General features: G+C 43.5%; 3 protein-coding genes across 4 annotated transcripts in view; 2 read left to right on the top strand and 1 right to left on the bottom strand.

Annotated features, from left to right (window-relative positions):
- The window catches only part of LOC106569441 (uncharacterized), a 28,007-nt gene extending 25,653 nt beyond the window's left edge, over positions 1 to 2,354 (top strand). Inside the window, exons 51-58 of the mRNA XM_045694272.2 lie at positions 365 to 454; positions 575 to 664; positions 784 to 846; positions 936 to 998; positions 1,079 to 1,225; positions 1,383 to 1,424; positions 1,519 to 1,554; positions 1,653 to 2,354. Coding sequence (XP_045550228.2) covers positions 365 to 454; positions 575 to 664; positions 784 to 846; positions 936 to 998; positions 1,079 to 1,225; positions 1,383 to 1,424; positions 1,519 to 1,554; positions 1,653 to 2,206 — 1,085 coding nt within the window. The 3' untranslated portion in view covers positions 2,207 to 2,354. The remainder of the gene's footprint in view (positions 1 to 364; positions 455 to 574; positions 665 to 783; positions 847 to 935; positions 999 to 1,078; positions 1,226 to 1,382; positions 1,425 to 1,518; positions 1,555 to 1,652) is intronic.
- Positions 2,355 to 4,989, bottom strand: c14h14orf119 (chromosome 14 C14orf119 homolog). Of its 2 annotated transcripts, none has more exons than XM_014140772.3 (3): positions 4,441 to 4,825; positions 3,314 to 3,751; positions 2,355 to 3,183 (listed from the first exon to the last, which is right to left on the bottom strand). In XM_014140772.3, exons 1-3 carry the CDS (start codon positions 4,642 to 4,644, stop codon positions 3,010 to 3,012), a joined length of 816 nt encoding a protein of 271 aa, XP_013996247.1. In that variant the 5' UTR covers positions 4,645 to 4,825; the 3' UTR covers positions 2,355 to 3,009.
- An 872-nt stretch (positions 4,990 to 5,861) lies between these two features.
- Positions 5,862 to 24,819, top strand: LOC106569440 (uncharacterized). Its single transcript, XM_082961391.1, has 19 exons — positions 5,862 to 7,038; positions 7,921 to 7,986; positions 8,248 to 8,359; positions 8,542 to 8,603; positions 8,801 to 10,924; positions 11,009 to 11,014; positions 11,146 to 11,781; positions 13,924 to 14,079; positions 14,161 to 14,243; positions 18,790 to 18,847; positions 21,193 to 21,238; positions 21,424 to 21,560; positions 21,712 to 21,855; positions 22,087 to 22,276; positions 22,413 to 22,666; positions 22,924 to 23,031; positions 23,126 to 23,402; positions 23,491 to 23,591; positions 23,757 to 24,819. The coding sequence occupies exons 1-19, from the start codon at positions 6,901 to 6,903 to the stop codon at positions 24,048 to 24,050; spliced, it is 4,992 nt and encodes a 1,663-aa protein (XP_082817517.1). The 5' UTR covers positions 5,862 to 6,900; the 3' UTR covers positions 24,051 to 24,819.
- Positions 24,820 to 26,621: the final 1,802 nt, after the last annotated feature.

Raw genomic sequence — 26,621 nt, 5'->3', positions numbered from 1 at the left:
TTGTGCAGCGACACTCCCCATCCAACTTGATAGAACGTGAGAGGATCTGCAGACAAGAATGGGAGAAACTCCCCAAATACAGGTGTGCCAAGCTTGTAGCGTCGTACCCACAAAGACTCGAGGCTGTAATCGCTGCCAAAGGTGTTTCAACAAAGTACTGAGTAAAGGGTCTGAATACTTATGTAAATGTGATTTCGTCTTTTCTTTTATTTTTTATGAATTTCCAAAAATTCTCAAAACAGTTTTTGCTTTGTCATTATGGGGTGTTGTGTGTAGACTGATGAGAAGGAAAAATGATGTAATCCATTTTAGAATAAGGCTGTACTTTCCGAATGCACTGTAAATAAATATCTTTCCTCCTCAGATCTACAGAGTCTACTGAAGCAGAAGAGCAAGCAGCTTGAAGAAAACACTACACAACTGAGGGCTGTAGATGCCAAAAATGCAGAACAGAGTATGTTGACAAGAGTAGTCATTAGAAGTCATTGAACATTTATAATCTTCTGAAAGGTTGAATACCATGATTTGATGTTAGTTTTGGATTAAACAGTGCCTTTTTGATCTGTTATTTCAGTTCTGAAGATCATTGAACTACAGAAACAAATGAATGCGATACAGATTGAAGCTTCAAAAGGCAAAGATGAAAGTGCATCAGAAATCTCTGGTTTGTCCATGTTCCACTGATGTATAATCATCTCACGTTGAATAGTGTTAAAAAATACATGGGTTTGGGAAATCGTTCTCTTTTGTCATTATGATTAATTTAGCTTTCCTTCTACCCAGAGATACAGAAACAACTTAAGGCCAAGGAGAAGCTGAATGCAAGACTAGACTCCAAAAACAGAGGTGTGACACACAGGTCCATGAAATCCTTTCTGGTCATCTTGGGACATTTTGGGGGAAAATATTTTAACTTCTCTCTTTCATCTCTTTAGAGCTGGAGAAATTTCAGAAGGAAATCAAAATGGAATGTGATGAAATCCAGCACAGGTGCAAAGGTGAGATTGTCCTTTGATGAGATGTATGGAGTTTGAATGATTTGCTGAATGTGGTGTACTGAACAACATTTATCACCCAGAGGTACAGCTTCAAAATGATCAAAACCAAGAGGACTTGCTTAAAATGCAGCAGCAATTGCAAGAGAAGGAGGCAGCCTTCAATAGACTGCAGCAGCAACTGAGAGACAGCAAGGATGACAATGCCAGACTACAGGGGAGAAATAAGGGTGAGATATTCATATTATCATTGACCAATCAATAGGACAGTGATAATGTAACCAAATACTGAACATGTAAAAGAGTTCAACAATAGCCTTCATCACAGTAAATCATTTTGAGGGGTTGTCTCGTTTGCCGTCTCTCCCCTTCTTTCACTCTATAAAGGTTTGCAAGAGGAGAATGACAAACTCAAGATGAATTTACAAGGTAAGATGTGTATTTTTACCTTTATCAGACAAAAACATGTCAAAGCTTTTATTGTGAATTAATACAATGTGTTTGGGTTGCACTCCTCTCTTAGATCTTCTGGTAGATCCAGAAACGATTGTCCATAGCAGTAAGTCTGGAAGATAATTGACATTGAATGGATATTGCATGAATGTCTGGCTCTGTGCAGTAGAAACCATTACTATATCCATTCCTCTCTACCCACAGCTAAGGTGGCCTTAGACCCGGACACAGCCCATCCTAAAATCATTCTGTCAGCGGATGAGACAGAAATGTCTGTAGCACAACAGCGACAGAATGTCCCCAACAATCCAGGGCGTTATGACTTGTCTCTTGCTGCTCTTGGAAAGACTGGGTTTAACAGGGGGAGAAATTACTGGGAGGTTGAAGTGGCTGGGAAGACATGTTACAACATCGGAGTTGCCAGAGGATCAGCTAATAGGAAGGGGCAGCTGAAACTAAAACCAGCAGAAGGCTACTGGACCATAATCTTGACAAAACAAGGTGTGCTCAAAGCCCTTGCAGCTCGGCCACTTGATATTCAGCTGCATGTGCTCCCCCAGAAGTTTGGAATACTATTAGACTACAAGAAGGGAGAGGTCTCTTTCTACAATGCAGATACCAGGTCTCTTCTCCATACATTCACAGGCAATAGATTCACGGATAACCTATATCCATTCTTCAACAACTGTCTGGAGACTAATGATGAGGATGCTCCGATTGTCTTAACTCGTGTTGGTTCAGTGTCATGGATACAGTAGAGAATGCATTTGACATCAAATGAATTTCAGTATAAAATCACATTGCTTTTCTTCACAAAGAATAATCTTTAAAAAATTAATTATTTCTGTGGTATTGATTCAAGATGACATAATTTCAATTATTCAACAAATAAAATATTGCAACTGATCTATGAAATGGCATTTTATTTCTGGCATTGTAGAAAACTGTTCAAGATCATTACAGAAGTATAAGCATTCCCACTGGTAACAGAATTGGACCTGGTCTCTCACTTTATCTACCTCTAGTCTACACTCACTCCATTTTACCTGAACACAGCCATGGTGTAACTACACTTAGAGAAGAGGAAAAAAGGTTGATCCATAAGGATATCACATCTATCCATTAGTTTGGTAATAGAGAATTAAATAAATATGTTCACCTTATTCAGTCCGTCTTCTGTAATACCCTCAAGTATGTGGTCAACAGAATGTATCAATACTATAAGGGCTTTCTCATATGTTACTAGATTCATCTCAGCCCTAGCCAGACAAAATGATTTTACATATATTTTAGTCATTTAGCACACTTATCCAGAGTGACTTACAGGAGCAATTAGGGTTAAGTGCCTTGCTCAAGGGCACGTCAACATTTTTAACCTAGTTGGCTCGGGGATTCGAACCAGCGACCTGTCAGTTACTGGCCCAATGCTCTTAACCACTGGCCCGTTCTTCACTGTCTCCACACATATGCTTCCCTATGTACCACTCCAACCTAACTTGTTTCTATCTGTCTTCCACCCACGCATTGCCTATCCATTCTACACCCTCTTCTCCTGTATCCCTTAATCCCTGCCTGCTGTCCCAGCTACACCTCTGTAGAAGTGGGCAACAAAGATTGGGTCCCTCTCTTCTAGAATGTGCAGGAAATTGTTCCTCTCCTCCTCACTCCATGACTCAAACCATTGGGTCCAGAGGCGCAGTTGGCACTCAAAGATATTTGGTGGGCTGTCCTTAACCTAGAATCAGAAACAGATGGTGGCGAGCTTTCAGTGCAAATGAGATCGACATGACTGTTACATTACTAGTAACTGGTAACTAACTGTAGGACAAACCATTAAATAATTGTGATAGCAGGATGGGTTGTACCTGTAGCGTATTGAGCGACTCGAGGAGGGTACACACTTTCCCTGGCACAGCTTTCCCCAACAGGTCCTGCAGAAACCGTTCCCTCTGGGCAGTGCTCCAGCTCAAGAACCAGCTCAATACACAACGCTGCTCCTGAAGAGTTACGTAGGAGAGTGGTAGGGGCTCTCTGCCTGCCGCTGACTTCAGAGAGGTACAAGATAGGTTCTCCAAGCTGGGAGGCACTAAACCCTGTGGTACTGACGGAAAGTCTGCCAGGCTGGGTGAAGAGGAACTGGACTGTGTGCAGAGCCAACCCTGCCCAGCAGTGTTAGCTGTATCCAGTGTGTTGCTACTGATGGTCGGATAGTGTGTGTTGTTAGACAGGGCACCAGCAGCTGGGGGCATCATGACAGGGGGCTGCTGGTTTGAGCCTTGATTGACATGGAAGAACCAGGACATCTTTGGAAAAACAGAATAAAAACATGGTAAAAAAAATATCTCATGTCATGTTTACATAAACAGATGAGATGGCATGTCCAACTAGCTAGCCTAATAGTTACAGGATCAGGATATGTTAGTTATCACCTAGCCCAATATTGGACTAATTGAGCATAATATTAATCCTTAGTCCAAGGACCTTACATGTTCTGTTTAAAGGGCAAATTGGCTCTGGAAGCCAAAACAGCCACAAGCTCCATCTAAACATGAATCGATTATCAGAAACAAATTCCTCTACTTTCATTTCACTGGGGGGAAAAAAATAACAAATGCAAAACACACTTACTGTACACCACAGAAGACTGCTGCGGGTAGGACGGCTCATAATAAATGGCTGGAACAGAGCAAATGAAAAGGCATCAAACACACGGAAACCATGTGTTTGATACTATTCCACTCCAGCAATTACCACGAGCTCGTCCTCCCCAATTAAGGTGCCACAAACCTCCTCTGCAGTACACCGTTTAAACACAGCCAACTATTTTTCCAGGGCCAACATATTTGTACCGTCTGACTTCCATTTACACACAAGTGTTCAGAGATGCAGATAGCTCATTAGCACTGGTAGTCAACTCTGGCTTCCGTAAACAAGCTCTGTAACATGCTAATGTCTGTGTGGGAACCCTATAACATGTGTGTATCAATTTCACCTTTTGTTTTTGGTCAATTGTTTGTGGCCTATATGATGGATAAGGTCCGTATGTTTCCAAAACCGTACCACAAGCGACGTGGCTCGTAACAAAACTCCCCACAGAATACGCCTTCGTCCAATTACTTGTATGTGTAATAGAATTGATAGTCATGATCAAGGGATAGTTACCACCGAACTTGGACATCCCCTTCGACCATGTCATATTGATAGCTGGCTATCGTAACCAGTTGTTTGTGTTTATTCTATTTGCTTCGACCACAACACTAGCTACAGTAGCTAACTAGACAGTAATGGCACTTCCTTGTATGGTAGCTAGTTAGCTGTGTACCGAACGCCGGTAACATTTGATATGGAAAATTAACGACTTTTAACCACCAGACATGCTTAGATATCCAAAACACATTATTCCTCACCATTAACCGTTTTTTTTTTTTTTTTACAAGTCACGTTATTATTTTCAACATGTTGCAACCTCCAACTGAACCGAGCAGCACTGGCACCAAATATTTTTTATAAGTAAACCAAGATAGACCACAGCCTGTCGTTTCAAACGGGAACAAATGAGCCATAGTGGGCAGAACAAGCAAGAAGGTGGGCCAAGCCAAGTACGAGCTAGCGAAATCTTATTGGCGCGTTTTATTGTACATTTCCCAGTTGGGGAACGCATACTCTGAAGTCTGCGTGTACAATAACTCAATTCGCATTTGCACTCTTAAACAACGCAATTTTTGGACATTTTGGCAAAGGGTCAAGTTTACAAAACTTTGTCCACTCTGTTCGTAAGAGATTCTAGTTTCGGGAACATAACTGTATTGGGACGGGGGGGGAAAAACCTATTGATATCAAATGTTTCACCGATGAGTAAATTATCAGAATCTCGGCCAAAATCCATGTAGTTCCACCTTCTCCCACTGTTGGCCACTGGGCTTCCTCTCACTTTTGGTCGTGAGTGGAAACGCGAACCGGATGCTTCACATTTATACATCCGGTGAAATATCTATCTCATTGTTCTATGCATGAGTTTCCCGTGTCCCATGATGCCTTGCGCAAATTATGGGCGTTATTTCCGGTTCGAAGTAAGCAAACATTCATGAAGAGCTTGCAAAAACGAATAATGATATAGGAACACAACCTGACGGAGATCAAAAAGGGTCATATTAGCCTACCTTTACCCTCCGTAATTGATGGTTGGGAAGATGACGTGAATAAGTGGCCTTGTATCACGTACGGTAGCATATTTACTTACTTTGTTGAATCCGTAGCTTGCGATGTAAGGCGATGAGCAACTTAAAGTTCGGAGGCGTACCAATACCTACACAGTAACAAAGTCGGACGGGTGTTATTGAAGGATGTTGGAGACGACCTTGTCTACTGCCGAGTCAGAGCCTATACGCATCTCATCACAAGGCGTGGGTACTAGCATCAACGACAAGTGTCATACAGACAGCGAGTGGCTCATGTATTGCAGGGCCAGGACGCTCTTGTAGTCATGCTGCAGCAATTATGGCCCTGTATTCTTCTTCTTTGGTATCATGGCGTTCGCACATACAGTGGATAACCATTGCTATGCATGCTAAGAAGCCAACTTTACCGAGGCATATCACTCGTTGGCCTGTCCATCTGTACTGGCACAGATCTACTACTCACAAGGATCCTCTCCAGAACTCTCACCCTTGACACATCCTCTACTTTCTTCTCTGCCTCCGCATACAACTCCTTTGCACTATTCTGACTCTGGTCACCTCAACCTGCCTCTATTGCACCGGACACTTCCGATCCCCAGCAACATGAGGATCCCTATAGTTGACACAATTTTATCCACCAAAACTACAAAATCCTCTGTCCCATGCTCTCCTGCACACTTCCCACATCTTGGAAGCACCCTCCTACACACTTCTGCAACATGACCATAAACACTGCAGTGGATTCGGCACAAAAGTTAACAGGATAACAGATATCCTAACATGACTGTCTGGTAAAAACTCAAACTCAGTGATCTCCATACAAAAACTCCTTGCTTGGTGTGCGAAACAATGAAAAATAGCCACCTGCTTGAGGGAGACAAATTTTCCGCCGAGTTGGGCCGCTCTCTTCCTCTTTAGTTTCTCTAGACACGGCGGCGGTCAGACCAAAGATAATTATGGTTACCCCTTCTGTCTGTGGTCAGACCCTTTTTATTTGATATGCCCAAAGATGATTTGGACATGTGAAAGAGTACCCCCTGTCGGCACAAATAACATAATGTAGGAAATGACAATTTCAAAATAATGTTTAGGTATGTTATTTCTGCAAATTCACAGTGAATAGCGTGTATGGACAACAATCCACTATCTAATGTATGTATCCTATTTTAATAAAATCTAAGAATGTCATTCAGTTTACACTTCTACCGGAAGTTGTCTACTCTGACGTTGGTTGACGGAAGGCGTTGCTGACGCGAACGAGTGGAAAGGGGAAAATGGCGGACCTCGAAGACGTTAAACTGGACGGTAGGCCGCTACAATCTCTTCGCGTGGCGGATTTGAAAGCTGCTTTAGAGGAGCGCGGACTTCCTAAAAGCGGACAGAAAAATACTCTCGTTAAGAGACTCAAAGGGGTACGTTTCGTTAAGGATCTGAGACAATTTATAACCTGCAGTCGCTAAACCCTCGGTGTTGGCTAGTAGACTGGCGGATGCTTGTCTTGCAGGCCGGAGTGCTTGCCTAGTTTGAGAATAAAAATGTGTGCCGTTTACTTTATGTGGTGTTGATGTTTTGTCGTCGTTGGAAGCTTTGTACTATGTTGTAAAAACAATTATGGCTCGTTTGATGAATAACTTGTTAACCGAAGTTTAAATAGACGTGTGTTGTTTATATGAGACATGTCTGATAACTAACTATTGCTGGTGATGACTAGTTTAATCGACCGCGGCAATGTCTGCGCTTTGTTGGGGGGGAGGTTATACAACGTGGACGAGCCTGCAAAGTAATATGCTATTTACTGTACTTTAAGCTAGTAAGCTTTTGGGAAGCGTAGTAAAGAAAATAATGAATAATAATAAGTAAATGTTATTTGGTTTTGGGCCTCGGATCATCTAGGAATTCTTGCTTGATTGTTAAGTTGGATGGCTAACATTACATCTTCTAAGTGGATTGCAAGTAGCGTGAGATACATCTAACAAACACGTAGTTTTTAAATATATTTTAAGTCCTACTAACTAGTTAAGTGTTGTATTATATCGGCCAGTCTTGACTTTGATGTTTTGCTGAAGTGTTGCATGCCTGTTGAACCAGTATCTGGGCAGAGAAGGACGATATTCATTGTGTCCTCCTTGGCCCAGATACTGGTTCACACATGCCTGTGTGTGTGCTTTCCTCTGAGCACATCGTGGAGCAAGCTCAACAACATGATTATCAGATGCAATACAACAACTACTATTTATTTAGGGAGTTAACTGTTGTTTACTGTTTGTCATAATCCCTTCTTATGTTTGTGACAGGCTCTCATGCTGGAGAACCTCCAGAGAACCTCACACCATCACATAGGACTGCAGCCAAACTCCCAGGTGAGACCTGTCAAGATGTTGCATAGCAAGGATCATGTTTTAGCACCATTAAGAATAACATTGGTTAGGTTTACCCATTAAATTGTTGGGAGTATGTATAGTGTGACTTTCTTCCTTATTTTTGTATATTTTTTTAGATTCAACCATAACATAATTAAATCGTCTCCTTGTGTAGATATTTGGCAGTTTCTCTGATTACTTCTTCAAGAGGATGGTTATCGGTAAGGATTTTATTAGTCTCTGTTTGTCTGTGTATTTCAGATTGGTGAAGAGATGAGCCAGAACAGCTTCATAAAGCAGTATTTGGCGAAACAGCAGGAGCTCTTGAGGCAGCGTCTGGAGAGGGAGGCCCGGGAAGCACTTGAAGATGATGGTAAGTTGGCAGTGCCCCCCCTCACCTGTACATATTGGCTTTGGGTTTATGTTCGAGTAGTTTACATGACCGCTCCATGCCTTTATTGAGAGAGCTTTGTTTGTGTATCAAATCAGATCAGCTGACTCATTTCTTGCTAAGGGTATTTTCACCTCTTACATATCACTACTATGTTTTTCCAGATACAGACAAAGAGGACCACACACAGGACAATAACCGCTCTGCCTGTGCTGCCCCAGACCAGGTTATTTGCAGACTAATCACTGTATTCTTTCGGGTTTTTAAGTCTCTTGTTGTACATCTTGAATGTATGAGAATCTTGCATGATTGACCCGATCTTACATGCAGTTTAATCAAGGCTTGAATAATTGCTTGCATGGGAGAAACTCTGGCATAGTCCTACAACATACTCAATCTCAACTCTCTTTCTGACCTCATCAGGATGTCGCACCCGTGTTGGTTGACCAGCACAAGCTTTTTGGCCTCTCCGAGGGAAATGGACTAGCAGGCACAGCAAGCGAGGGAGAGCGGCACATGTCCAGAGACGGCCATGTGTCTGCTCCACCTGCCCCTACCTCTGCTGCCGTTGCCTCTCTGGCTGTGCATGTAGCTGTTGGCGAGCAGCGACCGGAGAGAGTCCCAACCTTTAGTCAAGTTCCAGCAGATAGCGATGATGATGGCGCTGATGAGGACTGGGATAGCGGTGCCAGGAGGAGGAATCTAGGAGAGCCACCAAGAGGCCAGCTAGCAAGAGCGAGGTCTGGAGGATCCCGCCAACACCCACAGCACATTCCCCCCCTATTGTCTCCACAGCTTCGACAGCCTACCCCTCCTCCCTCCCCTCCCCCAGAGTTATCATTCCCACTGCCTGATACCCCTAAACAAAGCCCCCCTAGTCCAGGTGAGCCCCCAGCTAGGCAGCGTACTTCCAGTACCTCCAGCTCTGGCTCCTCTAGCAGTGGCAGTTGTAGAAGCAGCCCAGATCCACAAAGCAACACAGAGCGCAAGCCTGGCCCACTGACCCTGCTGGCACGCAAAATGGCATCAGAGGGGGCTTTCTCTGGAGTTGGGTGGCATGGACGTGGGGATGCAGAGAGGCAGGACAACAATGCTGCAACTGCAATACTGTCTTCTGGTAGAGGTTCTCATGAGGGCACTGTGTCTGCCATCATCCACACAACCAATGCTGCAGCCAGTTTGCCCTTCCCCAGACTGGTTCCAGTAACAAACCAGGGAGTTCTTGGAGGCCATCTCCCACACAGTGAAGTTCCTGTGAGTGTGCTTAGGCCCACTATTATGGAAGAGAGAGATGCTGCATGGCAGCAAGAAAACAAGGAAAGGGAGCTGCAGGCAGAGACGGAAAGAGAAAAATCCCTAGAGCATGAGAGACTTGGTGCCATGGAGCAGGAAAGACTGGAGAGGCAGAGAATATTTGAGCAACAGCGTGCTGTGGAACAAGAGAGGGAAAGAGCTTTGGAGCGAGAGATGAAGGAGAGGGAGAAGGCTTTGGAGCGAGAGAAAGCTTTGGAGCGAGAAAGGAAGGAGCGGGCTTTGGCACGAGAGAGGGCGCAAGCTCTTGAACGAGAAGAGGAGGAAAGAGAGAAAGCTTTGGCGAAAGACGGGGAAGAGCGAGAAAAAGCTATGCAATTAGAAAAGCAGAGAGCCATGGAACGAGAGCGAGCTTTGGAGCAGGAGAGAGAGAAGGAGAAAGCTTTGGAGAAGGAGAAGGCTTTGGAGAAGACTTGCGAGAGGGAGGAGGAGAAGGCAGCTTTGGAGAGAGAGGGGGAGGAGAAGGTGAGGGCTTTGGAGAGAGAGGGGGAGGAGAAGGTGAGGGCTTTGGAGCAAGAAAGAATCGAAATGGAGAAAGCCCTTGAGAAAGAAAGAACCATGGAGAAAGTAAGAGAGGAGAGGGAGAGAGCTTTGGAACAGGAGAAGGCCTTGCAGAGAGAGAAAGAGGAAAGGGAGAGAGCTTTGGAACAGGAGAAGGCCTTGCAGAGAGAGAAAGAGGAGAGGGAGAGAGCTTTGGAACAGGAGAAGGCCTTGCAGAGAGAGAAAGAGGAAAGGGAGAGAGCTTTGGAACAGGAGAAGGCCTTGCAGAGAGAGAAAGAGGAGAGGGAGAGAGCTTTGGAACAGGAGAAGGCCTTGCAGAGAGAGAGAGGGGAGAGGGGAGGAGAGCTTTGGAACAGGAGAAGGCCTTGCAGAGAGAGAGAGGGGAGAGGGAGAGAGCTTTGGAACAGGAGAAGGCCTTGCAGAGAGAGAGAGGGGAGAGGGAGAGAGCTTTGGAACAGGAGAAGGCCTTGCAGAGAGAGAAAGAGGAGAGGGAGAGAGCTTTGGAACAGGAGAAGGCCTTGCAGAGAGAGAAAGAGGAGAGGGAGAGAGCTTTGGAACAGGAGAAGGCCTTGCACAGAGAGGAGGAGAGGGAGAGAGCTTTGGAACAGGAGAAGGCCTTGCAGGGGGAGAGAGACAAAGTGGAGAGAGCTTTGGAACAGGAGAAGGCCTTGCAGGGAGAGAGGGAGAAGGAGGAGAGAGCTTTGGAACAGGAGAAGGCCTTGCACAGAGAGAAAGTAGAGAGGGAGAGTCATCTTCCTCCATGGAAGCGTAGTCGTGAGTTTGGTCTTACCCCCCTGCCTACTCCTCCCCTCTCCACAGGAGCAGGTAAGATGGCGGCAACAGAGGGTGGGGAGCCCAAAGTGCCATCCATGCCCCAAAAAGCATTAAGAGACAACCAGCCAGCTGAATCTGGTACGCCCCTGTCACTATCTCTAGCAACGTCTCTGTCACCCCAGTCGTCCTTCAAGAAGTTCCGTTTCTTGAGAGACCCCATAGTTCTATCCCAATCTTCTGCATCCAGGGTCATCAAGAGGCCCCGTACATTCTCTGAAAGCCCCCATCCTCAGTCCTTAGCTCTCCAGTCCCCCAGCAAACCTGGGGAACCAGAGCAGAAAGGTACTCAGCAGGGGGCCCAGCCTTCTGCTGGACAAGCAGCACCAAAGAAGCCTGCAAGACAGGGGGTCCTTGTTTCTGGAGCAGACACGTCGGGGACGACAGGGCCAGAGAGGGAGACCCCAGTGATGGCCACACTGGGCAAGAGTCCTGAAGAAGAAAAGGGTAAGAGCCTGGTGTCAGAGGAACATGTCCAAGCACATAGAGAGGAGACAGACAAACAGGCGGTGGGAGAAACGACCAGAGAAGCAAATGCCCCCTCAGGTCCAGCGGGAGCTGTGCTACCTCCCTCACCCCAACCAGTGGAAGGCAAGGCAGAAAAAGGAAGGACGAGAAGTCAAAAGAAAGAAGAAAAGCTGGGAAGACGGTCTTCCTCGTCGAATGACTCTTCAGATTCTGACTCTGGGTCGTCGTCCTCAGGTTCGTCTGGTTCATCATCATCCCAGGGCAAAACACACATCACTCCCAGTGGTAGAAGGGTGAGTGGTCTATAGGTGTTCTTTCTCTCTTAATCAATTAAATGATGATCCAACAGCAATATGAGAATACTAATGTTCATTAACCATGTAGCCTAGTACTTGGATTTTCTTTAGGTTGTTTTTCATTTTGTCAGTGCCTAGGTTTTACAAGACCATCCAAGCAGGGACAATCAATGGTCATTGGAGATCAGAAGCTGTTATTTCATTCATGTTCAAAGTAACCTTGTCGAAGTGATAAAATCCAGATGTTCAAGATGTTTCAGGAAGGTTTCTGATTTATGAATAACATGTTTTGCTCTAGTAGTAACAGATGGAGGCAAAGGGGTTTTCTGTGTGCGTGTGTATGCAAGTACATGGTATAGGTCTAGGTGTGCTCTTGCTGGACTCTTTAAGCCTACATGATGTACTTGTAAATCACAATAAACGTGAAACAACTTGCAGCAAAACAATGATGAAATATCAAAAGATGATCAAGTCCATTGTCATGTACTGTTTGTCTTTGCATTGCTTACTCAATAATGTTAGCTTTTTTTTTCTTTTTTTTTAAGACGAGCCGAAACGTAATGATGGCATAACACAAACGCCCATTATTCTTATTTTAACCTGTTACATCTAGACGTTCCGCTAGCGGAACACCACTCCAATATCCAATGATAGGGCGTGGCGCGAAATACAAACTCCTCGAAAATCGGAAAACTTCAATTTTTCAAACATATGACTATTTTACACTATTTTAAAGACAACTCTCCTTTATCTAACCACACTGTCCGATTTCAAAAAGGCTTTACAACGAAAGCAAAACATTAGATTATGTCAGCAGAGTACCCAGCCAAAAATAATCAGACACCCATTTTTCAAGCTAGCATATAATGTCACAAAAACCAAAACCACAGCTAAATGCAGCACTAACCTTTGATGATCTTCATCAGATGACACTCCTAGGACATTATGTTATACAATACATGCATGTTTTGTTCAATCAAGTACATATTTATATAAAAAAAAAACAGCTTTTTACATTAGCATGTGACGTTCAGAACTAGCATTCCCACCGAACACTTCTGGTGAATTTACTAAATTACTCAATTATAAACGTTCACAAAAAACATAATTATTTTAAGAATTATAGATACAGAACTCCTTTATGCAATCGCGGTGTCCGATTTTTAAAATAGCTTTTCGGTGAAAGCACATTTTGCAATATTCTGAGTAGATAGCTCGCCATCACGGGCTAGCTAATTTGACCCACCAAGTTTGGTACTCACCGAACTCAGATTTACTATAAGAAAAATTGGATTACCTTTGCTGTTCTTCGTCAGAATGCACTCCCAGGACTTCTACTTCAACAACAAATGTTGGTTTGGTTCCAAATAATCCATAGTTATATCCAAATAGTGGCGTTTTGTTCGTGCGTTCAAGACACTATCCGAAAGGGGAACGCGCGGACGCGTATCGTGACAAAAAATGTCAAAATATTCCATTACCGTACTTCGAAGCATGTCAAACGCTGTTTAAAATCAATTTTTATGCGCTTTTTCTCGTAAAATAGCGATAATATTCTGACCGGGAGTCGTTGTTTTCGTTCAAAGACTGAAAAAGTAAAATGGACTCTTCACGTGCACACGCGCGCCCGTCTCATTGTTCTCAGATCGACCACTATCCAAATGCGCTACTGTTTTTCAGCCAGTAACTGCAGAGTCGTTCTGGCGCCTTCTGAGAGCCTATGGGAGCCTTAGAAGTGTCATGTTACAGCAGAGATCCTTTGTTTTGGATAGAGATGACAAAGAAGGCCAAGAAATGGTCAGACAGGGTACTTCCTGTACAGAATCTTCTCAGGTTTTGGCCTGCCATTTGAGTTCTGTTATACTCACAGACACCATTCAAACAGTTTTAGAAACTTTGGAGTGTTTTCTATCCAAAGCTACTAATTATATGCATATTCTAGTTTCTGGGCAGGAGTAATAACCAGATTAAATCAGGTACGTTTTTTATCTGGCCGTGAAAATACTGCCCCCTATCCATAACAAGTTAACCATAAGTTGGCTAAATGACAGATGTATACTTACAACTGTGACTCAGCTGCTCATGTCTTGATATTTTGCACAATATACAATTAATTTACTTGTTCTCGCTCTCCCTTAGCCTGAGAAACCTCAGACAAACACCATATCCCAGGATACGGAAACGGTTAGTCAACCTGAGGATCCAACTGAGGCCCCAAAAGCTCCACAGCACAAAAAGCGAGTATCTGGGGAGGAGGAAGAGGACATAAACATTGATGGAGCCAGACACAGGAAGGTCAGCAGAGATTCAAACTGTGGTCTCTTTATTCTCTACAAATTTCTTCCCCTCTGACACCACCCTCTTTATGACCATCAGAAACCATTCCTTGGAATACATGCTGGAGAAGACAATGGGCAGAAGGACAGCGAGGGAGGGGAGGTAAAGACAGACACTACAAGGTGAGTTCATAGAATTGGTGCAAAAGACAGACACCGTAGCAGTCAAAAGTTTGGACACACCTACTCATTCTATTTTTATTAAATTTTTTGGGACTATTTTCTACATTGTAGAATAATAGTGAAGACATCAAAACTATGAAATAACACATATGGAATCATGTAGTAACCAAAAAAGTGATCAACAAATGTATTTTAGATGTGAGATTCAAAGTAGCCACCCCTTGCCTTGAGTGATGCACCAATATGACATTTTTGGCCGATACCGAGATGTTATATTTTCCTTGCCAAAAAAAGCTGATACCGATATTTAACATTTATGCGGAATTTTAAGCGTTCTAGTACAGTTAAATAGTTAACACACACACATGGACACAACGGTCTAAGGCACTGCATCTCAGTGCAAGAGGCGTACAATTGGCCCAGTGTCGTCCGAGGTAGGCCGTCGTTGTAAATAAGAATTTGTTCTTAACTGACTTGCCTAGTTAAATAAAGGTTACACACACCACACTGACCAAAACGTTATTTTGTTTGCATTTACATATGTCCCCATTATCAGTAAAACATAATCAAAACCTATTTCTTTCACTTACTTGGTGTGCTGTTTCGTTGTTCAGTTGTTTCATTCTCATCCAGGATTTCTATGGAACGCCATTTGGGTCTTTGTGTGTCAAAAAAGACACGCATCAAATAACACTATTTGACCAATCAGGACCTGAATATGACTGCACTTCACATAATTATTTAACGCATTCATAATTTTTTTAATGTAGTTATTACACATTGATTACACTAGCACTAGGATTTCATACGTTACGACGATTCATCGATACGTATGCTATGAGGCTGGTAAAGTTCTCTCGTGAACCTACAGTACTGGTCATAAAAAAGCTAGCTAGCTCATGGATGCAAACAATGTTCTTCCCCAAAAACATAGCAAAACATCTGTTTCAGTGGCTATAGTTAGCTGGCTAACTATATAGCTAGGTGTCATCTAAAATCACCCTAATTTAGAAGACAGTTCTTATTTGATTAATGGTGGTTGGACCCATCTGTGAAGCTTGCCACAATAAGGATTAGCCACAATAGTGGACTTTGCAGCTAGCCTTCAAAATCAAAGTATGGCATAATTGTACTATTTGCATCACTGTCAATGACTTGCTTTTATTTTGAAGACAAACCGCAAATTCCACTATTGTGCCAAATCCTTATTGTGGCTAGCTTTACAACACATAACCCGTTCTGCTTATAATGTTAGCTTTGGGCAACAGGGTTAAGTTGCAGGCTAGCTATTTATTTTCATGAACTGAAGTTCAATTTCAATAGGTGAACAACAAGTGGCAACCTAGCTAAAACTTACAGGAATTCCTAAATCATTGCTAAGAATAATGAAAATGACTGCAATTTCTACTGGTCATTGTTTTCAGGCTGGTTGTATTGGTGCTAGCTAGGTACCAAGCTAATGCTAGCTACCCCAGAAGTTGCAGTCGAACAAATGATGTTTTATTACCAACGCGGTATTGTAAACGCATCGTTCGTGGCTGGTGTTTGCTTTTTTTGTACAGCTTTTTTTTTGACACGCAAAGACCCAAATGGCGTTCTATAGTATGCATGTCGTGAAGCTAATAGCAGTGATGCTATTACTGTGTAACTCCGGTAGGGAAACATCTGAAAAAGAATACACTTTTTCGTGTGTACCGGTGCTCGACCAGTCGGCGAAAACCAGCATCACCCACGACAGAGAACGGTTGAATGTCAAGGGTAATGAATCCCATTATCTTGGCTTCAATGGATTCGCCTTTGAGTTGTCTCGCTGAAATGTTCTTACTCTTTCAATTGACTGCTCGATCCACACAGCAGACATTGTGGGCTAGTTTAGGAATGCTGTGTTGCACGTGTAGCGTATAATTTTACCTGGCGACATTACGTCATGTACCTACCTACATTATGTAAGTGTGCATGTCAGCTTTGACATCGGTTTTGCACATCAGTGTTAAACTAAACATTGGCTGACACTGATGTTGGCATTTTTAGATAATATCGGCGATACCTATATATGGTGCATCCCATAACCGTTTAACATGGAAATAGCTGTACTATCTTTCAGCCTACAGTAGCAGCCAATGTGTGGTGTTCATTGTAGGCCTACATTCCATGAGACCTTTGGGAAAGAAACATACAGGGCTTGACATTAACCTGTTTATCCACTTGTCCTTCAGACAAGGAGGTGACTGGAAATGATGTGGTTGACGCAAGAAACCACTTTACAAATAAAATGCATTATTATTTCCATACTATTGTTAGACAATCAGACAAATGATGCTACCCTCTGGCTATTGGCTAATGCAACACTGCCCCTTTTGACCAAAAAAAAGCTCTTTACTTGACTTGCTTTTCAAATATGTCTACAAATGTACACTTTGTGCTCTTGTAGGAATCAATCACTCCCCTATTGCTGACTACAAATGATCTATAACCATGCTAATAACTCACTAACTAGCAAATGATATGAACAAAATGTGCACACGTTGCTGCATGCAGCTCTTGCTTTGTTCTCAAAACAAGCGCATCTACTCAAGACCACAGCTGTAAACAGTTTATTTCAAAATAAATAGCACAGTTCTATTTGCATATAGGCCTACTGCAGCTCTGATTGGTTATGCCACACCAATCTGTGTAGAGTACGGGCTGAGTCCGGGGCAATATGATCCTACTCTGATGCTTTCTCACTACAACAAAATCTTTTGCATAGTTTTGTTTCAATATGTTGCACCGAAAGTGGCTAATATTGCGTTGATTCGATCACAATTGCCACAGTAAAGGGGGAAAAGTTGATAGTGTTAACTAACTGGGGAAACTAGAAAGTTGAGTTAAATTGTATCTTGTGCTTCTCTCCATGGACTGTTAATTCTTCTGCACTCTGCTCGCAGCAGTCTCGGAGCTACTGCGAGCCCACCCGCAGTTTAGAAGGAACATTGCCATCAACTCAAGGTCATGTTGGTTATTGTCTGCTTGGCTCATCATTCAAGCAAGCCAAGTAAAATTATTTGAAATAGGGTGATAACTGTCTAGTAGCAACAGGTTTCCAATTTGACCCAGTTTATTCAAATTCATTTCCAGGCCACCAATGCTCCACATAAAATGATTATCTTAAAAAATATAGCTAACTTTTGTGTACAGTCTATTCAGAATACTGCTTATTAAGTTTGCTATTCCAAACACTTAACTCCATAAAGCCAATCTGAAAAATACCAGAGAATACAAGTGTCAACCTCGCAAGATTTACCATCTCTATTTGTAGACAAAACAGCAGGAAAATAACAATACCATTAAAACATGCGGTGCTTGACCCCCTATTATTAAATGTGTTGTCAATGGAAGAATCACAGGTTAATACAATTCCTGTCAGGCGTTTAATGTGACTGCCTAGAAACCGGTGTGACTGAGAAAATGCGGGTCCTTATTCCTGTCTCATTTTTCATTCAATTCAATATGGCTGTGCTGCATGTATGGTTTGGTTGTAACCGATGACAACGCATTGCATCGGCCAGCAGCCTAATTCATTGCAAAGCGTGTCTCCTTGTATGGTTTAATCGGACTGAGATATTTGGCTCTCTACCGGGCTTAGTAAAAATGCTGTCCCGGGGGATTAAAAGCCGTTCAGCATAAGGTAGGAAGAGAAGAGATTGTTTGTCGTGGCGCTTGGATTTTATAGCAACACCCAGTTTGCAGTGTTGCATTGTAGCGACATTGTTTCTCATCCAGCTCTTTTAGAACCCATTGCAATTTTGTAGCGATAAATGTTGCGCTGTCAGATTCTTAATGCGAAGCACAAGAGTCCTCCTGTTGAATGATGGTGTGTGGACGGGAGGTTTATGGGGGGCGTTCAGTCACCGCTCTCATTGTACTGTGCCGCTCCTTGACTGAATTAATGAATGAACCAAGTGAAAAGGGATTGCGCTTGAATAGGATATTCCAAAGTGCCTTGCTTTTCAAAGTGACTGCAGAATCTGCATGAATTGGAAAGAGAATGCGCGAATGGCAACCATAAGCATACACATTTTTTGATCTATTGTCTATTTTTTTTTTAGCAGACCTCATTTCATACATCAAGTACATATTTTTACAGAAGCGTGATTACATTCTAATAGAGCAAGTTCTAGGTTTTGATTTAGCGCAAAACAAACGCCTAATAATTTATCAATGAGGCTTGTTCTCTTATGGAAGTAAATGCTTAAAAAGCAAATGTGCAGATGAGGGATTCCCACCTTATTTGGTTATATGTAGTAGTTGCACCAGATATTGCAGCTCTTATTGTCTCTGCTACAGCAATCTGCATGGAGCACCCTGTTAGGCAGGCCATTATTTTTTGGACAGGACACTACCATATTGCTTGTACATCCTATCCCCATATTGCATATATTTTTTGACCCTCTTCTGAATACCTTTTTGCCATGAACCAGAACCCCCCCCCCCCCCCCAATCCTCCTGTCTCATTAACCTTTCATCCTGTCATCACTCATTTTCAATTCTTTCATTCTCTCCATAGGGAGGTGAATGAGGCTGCCATGGCTGAGCCTAAGAAGGCTCCTGAGAGCAGTGAGGAGGTAAGGCCACTGAGGAACACTGGGACTTCATGACTCTGTAAAGAGGGCTTGGACTGTCGCTAGCCAACCAGTGAGGCACCACTCCAGGTGTCAGCCATCAAAATGAACCATATCAGTGAGGAATTAGAGATGAGGTGTTTGTTTTTGGTCATATTTTTTGGTGGCACTATTGAGCGTACCAGTGCTCCATCTTCTCCAGTTAAGAATGTCTAATTTTCTTTTTGCTTAAATCCCCTGTCCCGTTGTAGGCAATTAAGTGCTTTTAGGTCATGAAAAATTCTAAGTGATAAGATGTGTGTGTTTTTATATATATATATATATATATATATATTTATTATTATTATTATTATTATTATTATTATTATTTATATATTATTTATTTCTAAATGAAAGTTACATCTTTTTTTTTTGTAGTGTTAAGATACTGATTCGGTGACATTGCCCCGTCTTAAAAAAAAAAAAAAGTTTAATGAGCAAGGTGTTTATTTTTTTTTTACTTAGCTGTGTATTATTTTTAACCTTTGCTGATGCTCTCTCAGACAGAACCAGCAGGGGATATGCTCTTACTGTGGCTGATGTTTAAAACCCCATTGATTGCTTTGTTATAAAGGTGCTCATGCCTCTTCCATTGCCCATAATGGTACCTGCATACTACTACTGTCCCCAAGAGCCCTGGGTATACCACAGATAGGCCCCCGAGTCTGCACTGCAGTGGAACAGCTGTGGCAACAAAAGCCACGTTGCCACGGAGATGGCACTTGATTGGACTAATGGGCTGAGGGTTTGGGATGACTGATCTCGTCTGTCTGTCACCAACACCTGGCTCAACTGGTTCATACACACCTGTATGGCCACATACAATCTCACCACACAGAGGGGTCAGATTGAAGATGAAGAGGCAGACACTCAATAGACTGTTTGAAACCCTTCAACGACAGGCCTGTAGATGTCTTCCCATGGGGTCACTTCAGTACATTTGTCTTCTCACCATCTACACACGAATGTGCTGCTTAATGGACAGTTTAACTGGTCAATATTTGTTCTGGACTAAGCCGTTTCTCTGAGAAAGGACATTTTGGGATTTTGTTCTCCAACTGTTCAGAATGGGATCCAAATGAATCTCTCATGAGGACAACTTGGGGCCTCTCTTCATGGCTGTTTTTCAAAGACATGATCTCGGACATTTGTTAACTTTCTCAATGGTCTTCAGCATTTCTTTGGACTCACAACCAAATGTCTAGTTGTTGGCTGAAAAAGGGACTTGCCAATTGGATCCCTTTTTCTGCTACTACCTGTCACTCAACACTGTCTCCTGATGCCCCTGAGGAAGAGGGTGTCTGCTTACGCCCCTTCTAGTTTTTGGAGTGACTCTTGTTAATTATTGATTATCCTTATCCCATCTCCATTGAACCTCAGTTGGACAGTCACAACAGAAAGGCATGACAAAGATCTGAAAGGACTGATATCTGAGCTCTTAAGGACTTGACTCCAGAACCTTTTCAAAAGCCACTCAAGCCCCGCCACCACTGAACTACAGAGCCCATCCTGCCTGCCAACCAGCTGTCAGATTTCCACCCAAACTTGACAACCTCCTTTGATTGGACCCTTGTTGCCTAGATACAGTACATGCAGTCAAGATTGGGCCATATCCATCCCAGTAAGGATCAGGTGTCAGTGGTACCAGGGAATAAGTAGTAATTTTCTCAATGTTATTTTTTACCAAAAAACTATATTTATTTTGTTGACTCCCTCCTCTTACCCTAAAATGGGGGAATTGATTCTGACATAATTGTCAAATCCAAATGTATTAATTTACATATTTATGGCTACTGCAGTTTGGAATGAAAAACGGTTAAAAACCACCCAATATTTCATAGTCTTGTTTTATGACTCAGTAATCCTGGCAGCTTCTTGGTTTACCACCTACACCATTCAGATGTTCTATGAAAGTGAAATGAATTTAAACTGCAGTATTGTCATCAGGCTACTATATCTTTCTGTGTGTGTGAGACTTCGGCTCCCCTAACACCATTCTACACCAATCATAAACACATTGGCTTCAGTCATTATCTTAGTCATACGCACTGTTTTGAGACCAAGCATATATATAATCCACAGTATGCTCACTACAGTGTGCCATTGAGAGACATGTATAGCGATTCTATATGACTCTGGTTATGTTGAGGTGGAAAGTGACCTGCAGTCTCATCTAGTTTCTCTTCCCTTGTTCACCCACCCACTTTCTCTTGTCCTGTCTTCCCTTCAATCTGTCCATGCACCTCTTCATCTCTACCGCTCACCTTTTCCCCTCTGTACTTTGGGGTGTTTATTCCTTTTTGTTTCAGTGTGAGACACCAAAGGCATTCACAGCCCGTAGGATCTCCCTTAGCAGTGAGTATACCTCCCTCTAAACGCTCATGCCTGTTTTTGTTTTTTCAGCCCAGTAGGTAGTCTTGGTTTTTTGTTTAGTTTGCATATGTGTGAGTGAGAGCCAGTTATATATGCGGTGGTGTGTGTGTGTGTGTGTGCTTGCGATTGTGCGTTTGGCCATGGTTCAATTCCCCTATGTCTTCCAGGCAGCAAGGCCTCTCCAGGAGCTGTCAGTGCAGAGGGCGAGACAGAGTCTGGGGCTGGGAGGAAGAGGCGATGGGGATCCAGCACTGCAGTCACAGCCAAGAAATCATCCATGAGCATCACAACAGACTCTCTGAAGGTATAGCATCAGTACACTGCAAAAAATACTCTTGTACATATTACTTATCTAAAACACCTCAGAATGAAAACTTACAAACGTTTTACTATCTGAGTCTTGATGCTTCCCCCCCTTCTCCCACCCCTAATCTGTTGATTCTGTTTGTCCCCAGTCTCTGATCCCAGACATCAGACTGTGTCCAGGCCAGAAGATGGTGGTGGATCTGCACCCAGAGGAGGATCACCTCTCTGGGGTGGAGGAGGGGGGCAGGGAGCGGGGTGAGCAGGACCTCAAGATCAGACGCACAGTCACACAGGTCAGAGTTCAACTTTAACTTCACCTGGTCTGTGGACTATACATTTATCTAGTTTCAAGGATAGTAGGAATGTATTACTGGAAATTGGTTTTGCTGCACTCATTAATAAAGGTGCATTCAGTAGGATTTACTATAACGGCTAACATCCTTAATTGACCCAAAGGTATTAGCATTTGTGAATGTCATATTAAAATGTGTGTGCCGCCTCTTCCCCACCCACCTGTAATGTAGGTGGTCCCGTCAGTGACCCAGGAGAATGGACAGAAGGAGTCCAAGAGGAGTGAACATGAGGAGGAAGACCGAGAGGATGGAGGGGAGGCTAAAGGAGACAGAGAGGAGAAGATGGATGGCTCATTCCAGAGAGACTCCACGGAGACACAATGCCACTCTCCCCCCAGCCATGACATGGAGATGAAAACAGGTGATAGATTATCTTCAATTTTGGATCAAACTTCATTTTCTTATCAGATCAAAACCTCTAACCCTGGGCTAGATTCTACCCTTTGATATGTTGAGTGAGTTCAGGTTGATGTATCTCTCTCTTTTCCTCCCCTCAGTGACCCCCAGTGACACATTGATCCGTCGCTCCATCAGCCAGCAGAAGTCTGGCGTGTCCATCACCATAGATGACCCTGTCCGCACAGCCAAGCAGCCCTCTCCTCCACGAGGCAAAGTGTCCAACATCGTCCACTTGTCCAACCTGGTTCGTCCGTTCACCCTGGGCCAGCTGAAGGAGCTGCTCGGGAGGACCGGCACCGTGCTCGAGGACGGTTTCTGGATCGACAAGATCAAATCTCACTGCTACGTCACAGTACGTCTCTGTCTGTTGGCCGTCATCCTGGATCCAGGGCTGTGTCTCAACCGACATCCTATTCTCCATATAGTACACTTCTTGTTATCATCCGTCGGAGGCTGTGGTCAAAGCTAGTGTATTTGACTATGGGGGGGACGAGGGTGTCATTTGAGGTGCAGCCCAGAACAGCACCTACATCTCCATATTCTGTCTTATCTAAGGCAAGCCTCACTGTTCCTCATGGATGTCCTGTCTTGCTCTCCTTTTTCTTCCAGTACTCCAGTGCAGAGGAGTCAATTGCCACTCGTGCAGCACTGCATGGGGTGAAATGGCCTCAGAGCAACCCCAAGTTCCTCAGTTTGGACTTCATTCAGCAAGAGGAGGTAAGACTATCTGCGTTCTCATGGTTTTGCCCTACCTGATGATGGATATCATTCCCATATCGTTATGGTAACTCTCCCCTTCCTCTGTCTGTAGCTGGATTTCCACAGAGGCCTGCCTCCCCCTAAGAGGGCTGGGGAGGGTGAGCGGGGGGCTGCGGCGGTGCCTGGTCAGGGAGCGGCCCTGCCCGAACGGGAGCAGTGGGCGGAGCGAGAGCGTGAGATGGAGCACAGGGAGAGGACCCGGGCTGAGAGGGAGTGGGACAGGGACAAGGTCCGGGACTTTGGTCCAGGAAAGCCTGGAGAGGAAGCGGTCTCCAGACGATCCTGCTCCAGAGAGAGGAAACGCAAGGAGAGGAAGATGGACAAGAAAGGTGACGAGTTAGTGATGGAAAGATGGGGCTTTCGATCTGTGCCCTGTTGTGTCAGCTGTATGTTTACTCTTTGTGTTTGTTTCTTCAGAGAAAGCTGCAGACGAACCTCCTGTCAAACTGCTGGATGAACTGTTTAATAAAACCAAAGCAGCCCCTTGTATATACTGGCTCCCCCTCACAGAAGAGCAGGTCGGTTATACACACGCAACTCCACTATCTGAACAAGATCATGCATTCATTTCTTATTGATATGGGTTCCACGTGTCCTTCCTTAAATTTGTTGAAAGTATTGATTTCAATTGTTCACAGTCCACATCTCTGACGTTCTCCCATGTTCTGTCTCTTTGTGGCCAGTTTGCACAGAAGGAGACAGCTCGACAAGAGAGGATGAAGGAGCGAGAGAAGAGGAGGAAGGAGCAGCAAGAGGAGGTGGAGAAGAAAAGGGAGGAAGAGCGCAAAGAAAGGATGAAAGCCGCAAGTGCCGCATCTGGAGAAAGAGGCGAGGGGGAGCGGTACAGAGAGCGAGAGAGAGACTGGGGCAGAGATGGAGAGAGTGACAAACACAGAGAAGACTGCTACCGCAGTGCAGGGGGGGCCAGACGCTCCCGTAGCCGCAGTGACCCCCCACCTCGTGACAGACGACGCTAGAGGGAATCGGTGTGGCTGGAACTGTCTTAAAATAACCCCCTCCATTCCCCATCACTACATTTACTTTGTTACAATATAAGACCCTACAGTAGACCAACAGATGTAGTCACTATCTGTCACTTTTTTTAAAACACTCATCAACACACATACAGATAGGGACCATGGTTTAGTAGTGTTTTTCCCCATGCTGCTATCTGTCTTGCTCTAGTCTGAAAGTTTAGATTTTATTTAATTTTGCCTGACTGTTTTCTTATTCGTTTAAATAAAAATAAAAAAAGATTATTGTGAGATTGACAGTAAGGCAACCACCCCCCCCATGCGTAAGTGCTTTACGTAGAGTTCTATGCATACACACACTGGTTTTTGGCCTTCACCAGTGTTGTGTGTGTGTTCCACAACTGGTTTCTGTGGGGTGCTTCATCATTGCTGCATGCTGTCCCAGTCCACTGTCCTCAGCCTTGTGTCCTAGGGAGGACTGATGTGGTTGTGCAGTGTTCTGTCCCCTCTGTCTTTGTTTAGTTTGAGGGATGAGACTATATTATCTGCAAGATATTAGAAATTACACGCTCCTCTGATCTGTTTTTTTTCTTCATCTTCTAAACGCTTCTTTGCTCGTCCAATAGTTCTCCCTCTACGGTCAACGCAAGCTGGAGAAGGGTGCATATTAAAACTCCACACAAATGGTTTTAATAGTTTTTTAAATCATTATTAAAGCTTACTTTTTTTTGTTTACTCCTGTGAATGTACAAATAAAATAAGTTTGAAAAAGCTTTTGCACTTGTTTTCTGCAAGAGCTAACTTCTATCAGTTGGAGATGCCCATACTTATAAAGATCATTGTAGCAAAACAAAGAGTGAAATGGATACATTTTTTTAAACTGTTGAACATTTTTCATGTTCCAGGTAACTTCTTCATTTCTTAATCCGCTATTACTAAGAAGCTGAACATGGAAATGCCTTAAACCAATGCCGGGTCAAAAAAAATAAAAAATTGCAGTAATATTGGAGATCCACAAGGTGTCAGTGATGGACAACAGGCATTTGTAGGAAGGGCTTAGGGCCATGATGAAGATGAGTAATTAATAGGAAAGATGAATGGAAAGGTTTTCTGGCATACACTTTGGGGGAGTGCATTTATTTATTACTGAAAGCAAATGGCTCTAAAAAGTCTGTCAGATGAGGAATATGTGATGGTTAGAATAGCTTTTCCCCCATATGGCTTTGTCAAGCCAATAAAATACATGCATTTTGCTCTGCAATGCTGCCAATATTTATTTTTGTATTTTACCCCCAATTTTGTGATATCCGATTACGATCTTGTCTCAACGCTACAACTCCCCAATGGGCTCGGGAGAGGCGAAGGTCGAGTCATGTGTCCTCTGAAACATGACCTGCCAAACCCCCTAATTACTTTGTGTATCTACCACTAAATACAGTTTTAAGTTAATTGAGAGACTACAATGGAAACTTAACAAGTTACAATTTTTAACATAATCTCACCCCTTACACACAATTCCCTCTACCTCACTTTCCTCTTTCCCACCCTTCCTCTCATTCATTAGTATTTTGTGCATCATGAAGTGCCCTCTTCCTCTGGCCCGTCCCTTGCTACTTCTCTCAGGCCTTGACGTTTTTCCTGTCGAGCTCAGCAGAGCTCCTCTATAATTACGGCTCTCTGGTCGCTGAGCGGAACATTTTTGTGCCCTGATGCAACTCTGTGTGCAGGACGGCTCAACTGAACTGGGTCGACCCTCCTGGCTCCGTCAACCCCGGCCCAGCCAGCACACTCCTGCCAGCCTGTGATCAGCTCACTCCATGGAAAACCCCACTTTAGAAATGAGACAATTGTGTTTGACACATATCTTTCAATTAAGTGCTTATCTAGCAGGATAGTGTTTTACTCGATTAACAACAGCCATGTGTGCTCATTTATGTGTCAGACCGAGTGAAGACCGAAGGATGAGATGAGAGCCTGTTCCTACAATTATTATGTGTGTTTGGGAGTAACAATAAAGGTTTGAGGTTAAAGGTCGAGCAAAGTGTTGACAGTGTGGGTGGCTGTACGGCAGGGATCATCAACTAGATTCAGCCGCAAGCAGATGGTCAAGGGTCCAGAACATAATTACAAATAATTTGTAAATGGCAAATTGACCGCTAGAAGCCCAAACAGATATGTTTGACTAAAACATTATTTCAAACCTTGTATACGTTTGTATATGATCACGTTTCTCTCTGTGTGGGAATACTTGGGAACAGATTTCTGAAATTAAAATCACTCGGAGTTGATCTAGTGAATTTAGTATATTATGTCCAACAATAAAAATGTTTTTTTTGCTCAGAAAACTTGGGGGGCCAAATAAAACCATGAATTTGGCCCGTGGGCTGCCAGTTGGGGAACCCTGGTGTACAGTATGGAGGGTGTGGGGTTTGTACATGTTCTGTGGGCCTGGAGTCTGTTGCGATGGTGTATGAGACAATAGTTGCAGTGAGGCCGGGAGAGTTTGGCAAACCTCTCTGTGGAAAGAGAGACTGAAGAGGACAAGGACCAAGGTCCGCTGGCCAAGTAGGCTAA

This window comes from Salmo salar, chromosome 14 (genome assembly GCF_965601325.2).
Source record: "Salmo salar chromosome 14, fSalSal1, whole genome shotgun sequence".
In the NCBI taxonomy this organism is placed as follows: domain Eukaryota; kingdom Metazoa; phylum Chordata; class Actinopteri; order Salmoniformes; family Salmonidae; genus Salmo; species Salmo salar.
This window is presented reverse-complemented; position numbering and strand designations above follow the sequence as displayed.